Here is an 11361-nt window from a genome sequence, read left to right as displayed (position 1 = left end):
TTTTTAACTTCAAGGATTAGTGGACCATATGTGTGGATTTTTTAAAAATATTTCTTCAAGGATCAGTGGGCCTTCAACTTGGATTTCTATACCCTACACAACTATGTTGTCAGGGTATTATAGCTTTGTGCAGTCCCAAATGTTTGTAACCCCGCGAAATATTGGTCCTAGACCCACCTTTAAGTATACCGATCGTCATATCTCGACTAGCCGAGTCGATCTAGACATGTGTGTCCGTCCGTCCGTCTCTCCATTATAATTTGTAAACACGATACAGGCCACAGTTATGGACCAATCTTCACGAAATTTTGCATGTAGGATGGGTTCTGGCCAATGAAGACCCCTATTGTTTTTGGAAAAGATCGATTAATATTTAGGGGATGAAATGGACCAAAAACATTATTATGGCCCAAACACCGCGAATTTTTGCATGGAGAAGGGGATCGGGCCAGAGAATAAGCATGCATGTTTTGATAAAGATCGGTCAATATTTAGCGGGTCAAATGGACCCTTACTTTTGTGTGAAAAATGACACAATTTGTATTCTATGGCATATATATTTACTCCTGGAGGATGTAGACCCGAGAAGTTGATAGCATATCCAAGAGGAGTGGTTGGCCTTTAAATTGATACCAAATATAGTGATGTATTTACTCAGATTTGGGAGTTACAGTCAAATATTTACAGGTGCTTACGTATTCATATATTATTTAGTAACCCATTACCACATTAGAGGGGAAATATCGCGCTGATGGCTTTAAAATTTTTTATGAAGTTCCAGTTATGGTCAAGAACAACGCCTACAATTTTCGGTGATGATCAGATTAAAATTTTGGGATGAAATGGACCGAAAACTTATTTTTTTGTGTGTGTTTCGAGTCGAGTACAATCCGAAAATCACAACACAACCCACCGTGAAGATAATCTGGACAATTAATTAGAAGAACTGTACTGAATATTCGAAAAAGTAAGGAAGAGGTGTTGTTGACCTCTAATCGGGCAAGAGGGGGCAAATATCACGAAATATTACTCAGACTCGGAATAAACATCCTCAGAAAGTTAGAGTTCGTGGTAGTTGTGAAGGGTATCGTATGGTCGGCCACGTCCGACTATACTGCTCCGCTCACTGGTTTAAAAATATTTTTTCAAGGATCAGTAGGCCTTAAACTTGGATTTTGTAAAAATATTTTTTCAAGAATCAGGGGGCCTTCATCATGGATTTTTTAAAAATATTTTTTCAAGGATCAGTGGGACTTCAAAGTGGAATTTTTAAAAATATTTTTTCATGGATCAGCTTGTTTTTTTTTAATATTTTTTCAAGGATCAGTGAGCCTTCAAAGTGGATTTTTAAATATATTTTTTATCATGGATCAGTGGGCCTTCAACTTGGATTTTTTAAAAATATTTTTTATGGATGAGTGGGCCTCCAACTTGGATTTTTTAAACATATTTTTCAAGGATCAGTTGGCCTTCAACTTGGATTTTTTAAAAATATTTTTTCATTGATCAGTGGTCCTTCAGATTGGATTTTTTTAAAAATATTTTTTCAAGGATCAGTGGGCCTTTAAAGTGGATTTTTTAAAAATATTTTTTCAAGGATCAGTGGATTTTTTAAAAATAGTTTTTTAAGGATCAGTGGGCCTTCAACTTGGATTTTTTAAAAATATTTTTTCAAGGATCAGTGGGCCTTTAAAGTGGATTTTTTAAAAATATTTTTTCAAGGATCAGTGGGACTTCAAAGTGGAATTTTTAAAAATATATTTTTTTTTTTTTTGGATCAATCGGCCTTCAACTTGGATTTTTTAAAAATATTTTTTTTTCAAGGATCAGTGGGCCTTCAAAGTGGATTTTTTAAAAATATTTTTTCCAAGGATCAGTGGGACTTCAAAGTGGAATTTTTAAAAATATTTTTTTCTTGGATCTGTGAGCCTTCAACTTGGATTTTTTAAAAATATTTATTCAAGGATCATTGGGCCTTCAAAGTGGATTTTTTAAATATATTTTTTTCATGGATCAGTGGGCCTTCTACTAGGATTTTTAAAAATATTTTTTCATGGATCTGTGGGCCTTCAACTTGGATTTTTTAAAAATATTTTTTCAAGGATCAGTGTGCCTTCAACTTGGATTTTTTAAAAATATTTTTTCATGGATCTGTGGGTCTTCAACTTGGATTTTTTAAAAATATTTTTTCAGGGATCAGTGGGCCTTCAAAGTGGATTTAAAAAAAAAAAAATTTCAATGATCAGTAGGCCTTCAACGTGAATTTTTTAAAAATATTTTTCAAGGATCAGTGGGTCTTCGAAGTGGATTTTTTCAAGCGATAAACATGGGTTTAAAAAATATATATTTTTTACGCGTTAAGTGTTGATTTAAAAGAATCAAGTTCATTTTTTTAATAAATTTTTTCAAGAGTTTTTAAAAATATATTTTTGTCAAGGTTCAGTGAAAGTCAAACGTAGATTTCAAACAAATATTTTTTCAAGGATCAGTAAACGTCAAACGTGGGGTTTTTTAACGATTGCGGTAATTTCGTATGTTGTGGATTCCCCTTGCTTACCAAATAGAGATTTGAGGATTTGTGACACTTTTCCAATCGAAATAATACTAATTAATATTTTAGATTATAATTTTCGTACCAACCATGACATATAGTCTTGGGCAATCTCGTTCAGTTCAGTGATTGAACGAACTAGATTATATTTTAAAAGTGAACTAGGTCATTCACCTCGTTCAGTTGCTTATATCGTTCAAATGGTTGCTCAGTTCAAATGGCGTGGCAGCTTATTCCAATTAAGTTCTGGCAGTTCAATCAACCGTAATGAATGATTACCTTTCACAATCATTTGAAGGACTTTCCTATCTATTTTCTCCACTTTGTTAATGGGTGTTGGTCGATGGCATAACTCCGTTATATTCGGCAGCACACTGGTTTGCGCTGTAGTTGTTGCTCCGGACTCCTTTGCCTCTTTTCCGTGGTTTCCAGTTCCACGGTTGCCTATGTGCGTTTTTGCTTTTAAATGTCGCTTCATATTATTTTCTTGCCCTCCAGTCACTCGTAAAACACTACTGCAACATTTGATCTTTTAAGCACCGCATTCCATGAAATGGGACAAAAATATATTACACGTACCTTCATTTAATTTAACACATTTTATATGAAATTGTTTTTATTTGACGCCGTTCAGTTGATAAAGTCAGTGCACCTGTGAACAACACTGAAGGTGTAGAAGAAAATACAATGTCGTTCAGTGACGATCGGCGTTCAGTGACGGACGGCGTTCTTTGAGCAACGTCGTTCAGAGACTGTCTGAGTTTGGTAAACAAAATCGTTCAGTGAACGATAATAATAAACACTGAACTATGTCGTTCACTCGTTCAGTGGACTGACTCGTTCAATTGAACTAGGTCATTCACGAACGACACTAGACTATGTCATTAGTATATATTTTGAGTGTCCTCCTCATGGTGGATGGTATGTAAAGTTCTGACGGAATTTAATGACGACCGATAATTTTGAATATTTTTATTAATCTTTGTTGCTGTTTGCTTTTGTTTTTTTGATTTTTTTTTTGATAAAAAGTCGCAGAAGAGTGTGATTTTTTTGAATTTAGGAGGAGATAATGCGTTCTCAGGCGAATTTTTTAAAGTGTAGCTAATAAAATGACAAAATATGACCTCCATGATGTGGTGTCGTCATGTGTGAGTCTGTAAAGCATAAACTCATGCACACCGTCACTCAGTTCTGATGAAATTAATTAAAGTTTTTAAAAATACCAAAACCTTGAAACAACCTTGCCTATTTGTTATGTACATAAAATATCCCTGATTCCCATTCCCTCATGCGTATCTGTGATTTAAATATTTTATGTAAATTTACATTTGTATTCATTTACACATCGGAAAAGCCTTTTAAGTTTAATAGCTTGGTAACATAAAATTTCTGTTTTGAAATGTAATTCAAGGTTTTAATATTGAGTGCCACATCAAGGTTTCCAGCTACCAGCTATCCCTAACAATAAAGAAAATTATGTATGACCCCAACCAAAATGACCATCATCCAGCATACATGTGTATGTATGTTAATGTTAAAAGCTTTTCCACATTTTACATTTTTCCATGTTTTTATTTCAATATACGTGTTAGTGTTTCTTCCGAATAAAATAAGATTTATTTAAATTGGGTGATACCTTCTCTACAACAAAAGCAAAACGAAAACATTATTGCAAAAAAAAAAAAAAAACAATAATCTTAAGGTCACAACTGCAATTCATTTAAAAATTTACAACAAAATTTCCTTGTTTTACGAGCACCCATAACAACAACAAGCTGCTTGAATTACTTAAAAATAGTCATCTTCTTAGTTTGGGTTTTTTTGGGGGGTACTGCACAACAACCAAACAAAATGAGATCCATGTAACAACATTGATGTATGCACACCACACACATGTATATGTATGTGTGTGTATGTTTTATGGCCACACACAAGCAGACATTTGGATGTGTTTGAGTATTGCCAAATACATTTGCACATTTTTTTTTTGTTAACTTGTGCTTATCTTTTGGCTTAAATTCTTAGATGTGTTTTTGTATTCCCTCTCCCCTTTTTCCGTCTTTTTGTTAAAATCATTTTGGCTGATATCAGTTGTGTAAGACATAGTCAGACGTTGTTAGAGCAGACTTATTGTTCCCCAGAGGCAAAAATGTAAAACATTTCCCTTTTAAACAAAGCAAAAAAACACGCAAAGTGGTTGCAGGTTTTGTCAAGAACATCTTAATCGCATTTCAAGGCAGCAACCCAATATCGATATATCATAAATGGCAAATTGTTATTGTAAAATGAAGTGAGTGCGAGTGTTTTTTTTTTTTTTTTTTGTAAAGGCCTTTTTTATCTTATAATTTATTACATTGATTTTTTTCTTATTGTAGAGTAAGAGATTTTGTGGCTTATACAGCCAATTATATAATATGGTTTAAAAGTAAATATAATTTGTTAGATAAATTAAAAAACACGATTTCTTGAAACCTTTTTAAAAGAAATTATCTTGAAAATTTTAAGACATCAGTGGACCATATCGACAATTTTCATCTCAAATTACTTATAGCTCAAATTTTCAATTCAAAAACTTCATATGGACAATATTGTAATTTTTTAATATGCCATTTAAAAACCAGTGAGCAGTATGTTCAGACGGGGCCGACCATACTATACCTTACACAAATACTAGGGAAATCTAACTTTATGTGGATGTTTATTCCGAGCCTAGGCAATATTTCATGACATTTGCAGCCTCTTCCCTGATTAGAGGTTAACAGCACCTCTTCCATACACTGACATATTTTCCAAATATTTCTAATATTCAGTACAGCCCTTCTAATTACTTGTCCAGATTGCCTTCACCGTGGGTTGTATGATGTTGTTCGGCTTATAACTGTGGCCTCTAGATCGATTCGAAAAATACAAAATATTAAGTTTACGGTCCACTTCATCTCAAAATTATTTTCTGATCATAACCGAAAATTATAGGCGCTATCATTGACCATAACTGGAACCCCATGGAAAATTGCAATGCGATCAATGCTACAGATTTTTATAAAAGCTGGTATTGTCAATCTTTGGCCCAATCCCCTTCTCCATGTAAAAATTCGTGATGTTTGAGCCCTATTTGCGGCCTCTGAAGCGACCAGACCAGAAAAACCGGCAAAAAATTTGTATTTGGTCCATTTCATCCCGTAAATATTAACCGATCTTTACCAAAAACAATAGGAGTCTTCATTGGGCAGAACCAATCCTACATGCAAAATTTCGTGAAGATTTTTTGTATCGTGTTTACAAATTATAATGGACAGACGGACGGACACACATGTCTAGATCGACTCAGCTAGTCGAGATATAACGATCGGTATACTTAAAGGTGGGTCTAGGACCAATATTTCGCTGCGTTACAAACTCTTCGCGCTGCACAAAGCTATAACATCCTGACAACATAGTTGTGTAGAGTATAAAAACGTTTTTCTTCGTACTACTTCATTTTTGTTACATATATAGAGAAAAATTTCTTGACTCCGAATTTGTTCGTGATCTCATTTTTAGGTTATTGCGCGCAAATGTTATGGAGGTTATTGTTTCAAAAATATTTTTATTTTCAATATAATCTTCTAAAACTTCAATCGTCGGACGGGGCCGACCATACGATACCCTACACAACTACCTTGGAACTCTAACTTTCTGCTGGTGTTTATTCCGATCCTGGACAATATTTCGTGATATTTGCACCCTCTTGCCCCATTAGAGGTCAACAGCACCTTTTCCTTACACTGACATATTTTCCGAATATTACTAATATTCAGTCCTTCTAATTACTTGTCCATATTCCCTTCACCGTGGGTTTGTTGTGATGTTCGGCTTTCAATTGTGGCCTATAGATCGACTCGAAAAAACACAAAAAATTAAGTTGTCGGTCCATTTCATCCCAATATTATTATGTGATCATCACCGAAAATTATAGGAGTTGTTTTTGACCACAACTGGAATCTCATGGAAATTTTCAAAGCAATAGCCGCTATAATGTCGCCCTCTAGTGTGGAAATGGGTTTCTAAATAATATATCATATATATAATATCTCCTCTTGAAAATACTATCAACTTCTCTGGTGTAGGTCCTTCAGGGGCAAATATATACGCCAAAGAATAGAAATTTTGTGATTTTTCACACAAAAGTCAAGGTTCATTTGACCCGCTAAATATTGACCGATCTTTATCAAAACAGGCATACTTATTCTTTGGCCCGATCCCCTTCTCCATGCAAAAATTCGCGGTGTTAAGGCCCTATTTGCGGCCTCTGGAGCGACCAGAAAAACCGAAAAAAAAGTGTTTGGTCCATTTCACCCCCTAAATATTAACCGATCTTTTCCAAAAACAATAGGGGTCTTCACTGGCCAGAACTCATTCTACATGCAAAAGTTCGTGAATATTGGTCCATAACTGTGGCCTGTATCGTGTTTACAAATTATAATGGACAGACGGACACACATGTCTAGATCGACTCAGCTAGTCGAGATATGAAGATCGGTATACTTAAAGGTGGGTCTGGGACCAAAATTTCGTGGCGTTGCAAACTTTTGAGGCTGCACAAAGTTATAATACCCTGACAACATAGTTATGTAGGGTATAATAAGTAATGCTAAGTAGATATAAGAGCCATTATTAGACGAAAGTCATTTTAAGAAATTGAATCCAAATAAATTGAATAAAGTCACTCCGCTTCAAGCTTGCCCTATTTGATGGACTCATATCTTAATCACGAGCTCATTTATTGGCGCCCAACGTGGAACCTGCTTCACTGACACCCAAAGTGGGGCTAGTTGGTCAGTTTCTACCTAGTCTGCCGTGGCTTTAAAAGTAAACTTAAATTAAATATAATTTTTTATAATTTATATTTTTATTACAAAGTTTAAGGGGACCCCCCCATTCTCGGTGTCAAAATTTTTTTTGTTCCTACAAAATTTCAAGTAAAAATCTCAAGAACTCTTGAAGATATAGCCGATTTATTGTGTCAGCATCAAGTGACGGCTAAAGGGCTTCTCAAACTTTAAACGCGTTTTTCTCAAAACGAATGGCGGGCACGATAACTCAAAAACTAGTAATCCAATCGGTTTCAAATTTTGACACGTTTCTCTGGGAGTGTGTAGCTCTCGTATGAACTAGGATAAAGCCAATCGGTGAAGATCTTCCTTATTTTTGAACTTAGTTTGTGGTAAAAAATAGGCGATTTTCCATAAAAAAAATTTTCAAAGTTCCGCCATTTTGTTAATTGTTGTGCGAAGTCAATAATCCTAGTTCATACGAGAGCCAGACATGTCCTCTTTCTAATACAGTTGGAATTTTCGGATTCCGTTATCATGCCCGCCATCGAAAATAAGGACTTTTCTTTGAACCCAAAAAACAACAACAAAACAACAACAAAAATTTTTGGTAAATTATTTTTCTTCCTTTTTAAATCTTCAAATATATATATGTGCAAAGTTACAAACCTTAACAAGCATTGGTATTCATTTACCAGCCCATTTAAAATCTTAAAAATAAAAAATCGAGAATGGGGGGGTTCCCTTAAATGAGTTTCACGCAAACTGTTGCAAGCATTGATTTTTTTGAGATAAATTTCGACCATTTTTTGACACATATTACGAGTAGGGATGCGTAGTTGAGCGTAAAAGTCGCCTTTTAGACTTTTCGATTTTTTCCTCTGACCAAAAAGTCGATTTTTTGACTTTTCGACTTTTGCTTTTGACTAAAAAGTCGACTTTTCGATCTTTCGATTTTGTCAAACCTGATCAAAATCGATTTTCGACTTTTACCGACTAATGCAAAATCATCTAAAAATTTGATTTTTTATATGAATTTTTGTAAATAGATAAAATAAAGTTCTGGAATGTGTAATTTTTGGGCAATTTGAGCTTCATGATTATAAAACAAGTATTTATGAAGAAAATCGAAAGTCGATCTTGAAAAGCCGATTATGCGATTTTCTCAAATATCAAAAGTCAACTTCGACTTTTAAACTTTTCCATACAAAAAGTCGATTAGTCTAAAGTTGATTTACTAATCCCTAATTACGAGGTTGACTTGACGAATGTTGGTTTTTATGAGCTCAGGAGTTGACGGCTAAACTGGGCTTTTCGCGTAGTACCATAAAAAATTCGAATGTTGTCAAATTACATAATTTTGGTGTCCAGTTGATATCGCCACGACGAGATATTTCGCGGCCAGGAAATGTCAAGCCATATTCACTTGAGTTGTGTTGACATGTGTCACCATCTTGTTGAAATCACATATTCTCCAGGTCGTATTCTTCAATAGCTTACAAAAAAGCATGTTCTCATATGACCATCGTAATTAAAGTTTTTTTAATGTTTGTGTATCTTCTTATGTTTGTTTTGCATATTCAAATCATGAACATCCCCACAAACGATATACGCAAATGTAGGAATGTACGTTTATCAACACTTTCAATTAGATTAAACCACAGCATTTGCCACATATATGTTTCCATATATATCAATTTAAATAAATAACTGGTAAACATTTCAGTTATGCCTAATAAAGCTACTAGCAATAAAATGTAAATATTTATGTATTCAAACCACATCTGTCACTTATGTATTACTTTAGAAGTCCCTTTTAAAAACCTCTGTAGATAGCAAGAACATTCAAATAAAAACAAAATCCATTTTCAAAAATAACCACTCAAAACCAAGGCCAAATGTATTGACATGCATTTGTTATCTCAAATACCAACCCGTTTTATTTTGTTTAAGACAATAAATCCAAAAGTCTAAAAAATCGAATTTTACCCTCGACTAGGTCTCTAGGTCTCCCAAACACAAATGCGAACAAAAAATAACGTACAAACGATTTAAGTTATCAAATTATATTAACTCTCTTGGCGAACCGATTATTTCATCATAAATAATTTTCTTCCATTCCATAATATTGTGCTCTTCCTGCTCGATATCCACATTATTACAGATATGCGGTACGGGTGCATTAACTTCCTCCTCCTTATACCACATATTTATGTAGCTATGATGTAAGGCTTCATCAACAGAAATGCGATGTTTTGGGTCGATACTAAGCATTCGAGCCAATAAATCTCTTGCAGCATCTGTATTCTGTTGATATTCATTTAGATCACTTTCATCGACACTTTCTGTGTCGAAATAAAATAATGCATCGGGAAATAACCGTTCGATGGTGTAGCCCTCATGTCGCGCTAAGCTCTCAACATACTGTCGAACATTTGGTGATAAATCGGCAAAGAAACTTCTCTCTGGTGTACCGATTTGTTCGATAATTTTCATCCATTGGTCCAAATAATCAGAGCCTTTGAATAAAACACTACCACGTATTAGCTCACCCATAATACAGCCCACAGACCAAATGTCTACGGTTTCGTTATACGGCAGGCCAAGAATGATTTCCGGTGCCCGATAATAACGTGTCACCACATATGGTGTCATCATAAAAGTCGCTTCAGCCGCAGTGCGAGCTAGACCAAAATCGAGAATTTTCAACGAACAATCGGCATTCACACAAATATTGGATGGCTTCAAGTCACGATGTATAATCCCGGCCGAATGTAAATGACGAATACCGCATAGTATTTGATATATCAGATACGATAGACGGTCGTGATCCAATCCAATGCCAATAACGGCTGTGAGATTTGCATCCATCAGTTCCATTACCAAATAAATATCTTGGAAATCGTCAAAACTCTCATTCGGTGTAAAAACAGCCAACAAATTGATGATATTTTTGTGATTGACCACTTTCATTAGTTTCAGCTCACGATAGGCCCGCTTGGCTTGAACAATATTTTGAAAAGGTTTCGATAGTTTTTTAATCGCCACATTAGTTTTGGTAACGGTATCTAGGGCTGAACACACCACTCCTTGAGCACCCATACCAATGGGTAGTAGATTTGCATATCGTATTGGTATTGTAAAATTTGTATCACCTATTTCAACGGTATATAAATCTTTATAAGATGATGCTGTCATTTTATATTAAATTGTTGTTTCTTTTTTTCTATTCGTAAAGCTGTTCTTTTGTAGAGGTTTAATTTCTAATTGAGAGTATTAGAAGAATAATATTCTTTCATTTCTTTATACATTTATGTTTTTGTTTTTTTTTTTTTCTACTTGAGACCGCAATATACTGCGGTTGGAAACTTGAAAATAAATATTTTATATTTGAATGTATGGTTTAGTCATAAAGGTTCTGTAAGATTTTATAATAAATCGGCGACTATTTCGGTTGTCTATAAAAATATTCAAATATAAAAATACAGCGATTTCCGTTGAAAAATATGCACGAATTCCTTAAACTGTCGTTATACCATTGGGGCACGTTTATCAATCAAGTGGGTTATAATCTGGTATGTTGGTTTGTCATTGGGTGATACATCTTCCTACTAATCAGTACTGGTAAACATTGTACGATAGTCTCCATATAACGGTACTTCCAAATATTTGGAATTTTTGGACTGTTGGCACGTTCTTAAACCGAATTTACTGCAATTTGGTACTTTGAGTTTTTATTGGGTAGTAAATCTTTCTATCAAAAATTATTATAAATAAATTATATATTGGTTCATTTTCGGACACGTTTTCCAACCGAATTGGCCTTAATATGGTGTTTATACCCTACACAACTAAGTTGTCAGGGTATTATAGCTTTGTGCAGCTCCAAGAGTTTGTAACGCCGCGAAGTATTGGTCCTCGACTCGCTGCGCCGACCTAGACATGTGTGTCCGTCCGTCTGTCCACTATAGTTTGTAAACACGATACAGGCCGCAGTTA

General features: G+C 34.6%; 1 protein-coding gene across 1 annotated transcript; it reads right to left on the bottom strand.

The window, feature by feature from the left end:
- Positions 1-9426: 9426 nt before the first annotated feature.
- On the bottom strand, positions 9427-10560 carry LOC133323454 (stress-activated protein kinase JNK-like). Its single transcript, XM_061532379.1, has one exon. The coding sequence runs from the start codon at positions 10558-10560 to the stop codon at positions 9427-9429; it is 1134 nt and encodes a 377-aa protein (XP_061388363.1).
- Between the last annotated feature and the right edge of the window lie 801 nt (positions 10561-11361).

This window comes from Musca vetustissima, unplaced genomic scaffold, assembly GCF_032173495.1.
Source record: "Musca vetustissima isolate MV318-11 ecotype Yass unplaced genomic scaffold, APGP_CSIRO_Mvet_v1 utg22094, whole genome shotgun sequence".
NCBI lineage: Eukaryota > Metazoa > Arthropoda > Insecta > Diptera > Muscidae > Musca > Musca vetustissima.
This window is presented reverse-complemented; position numbering and strand designations above follow the sequence as displayed.

Coding starts and splice junctions, on each gene's coding strand:
- LOC133323454 (XM_061532379.1), bottom strand. CDS start 10,560: ATGACAGCATCATCTTATAAAGATTTATATACCGTTGAAATAGGTGAT.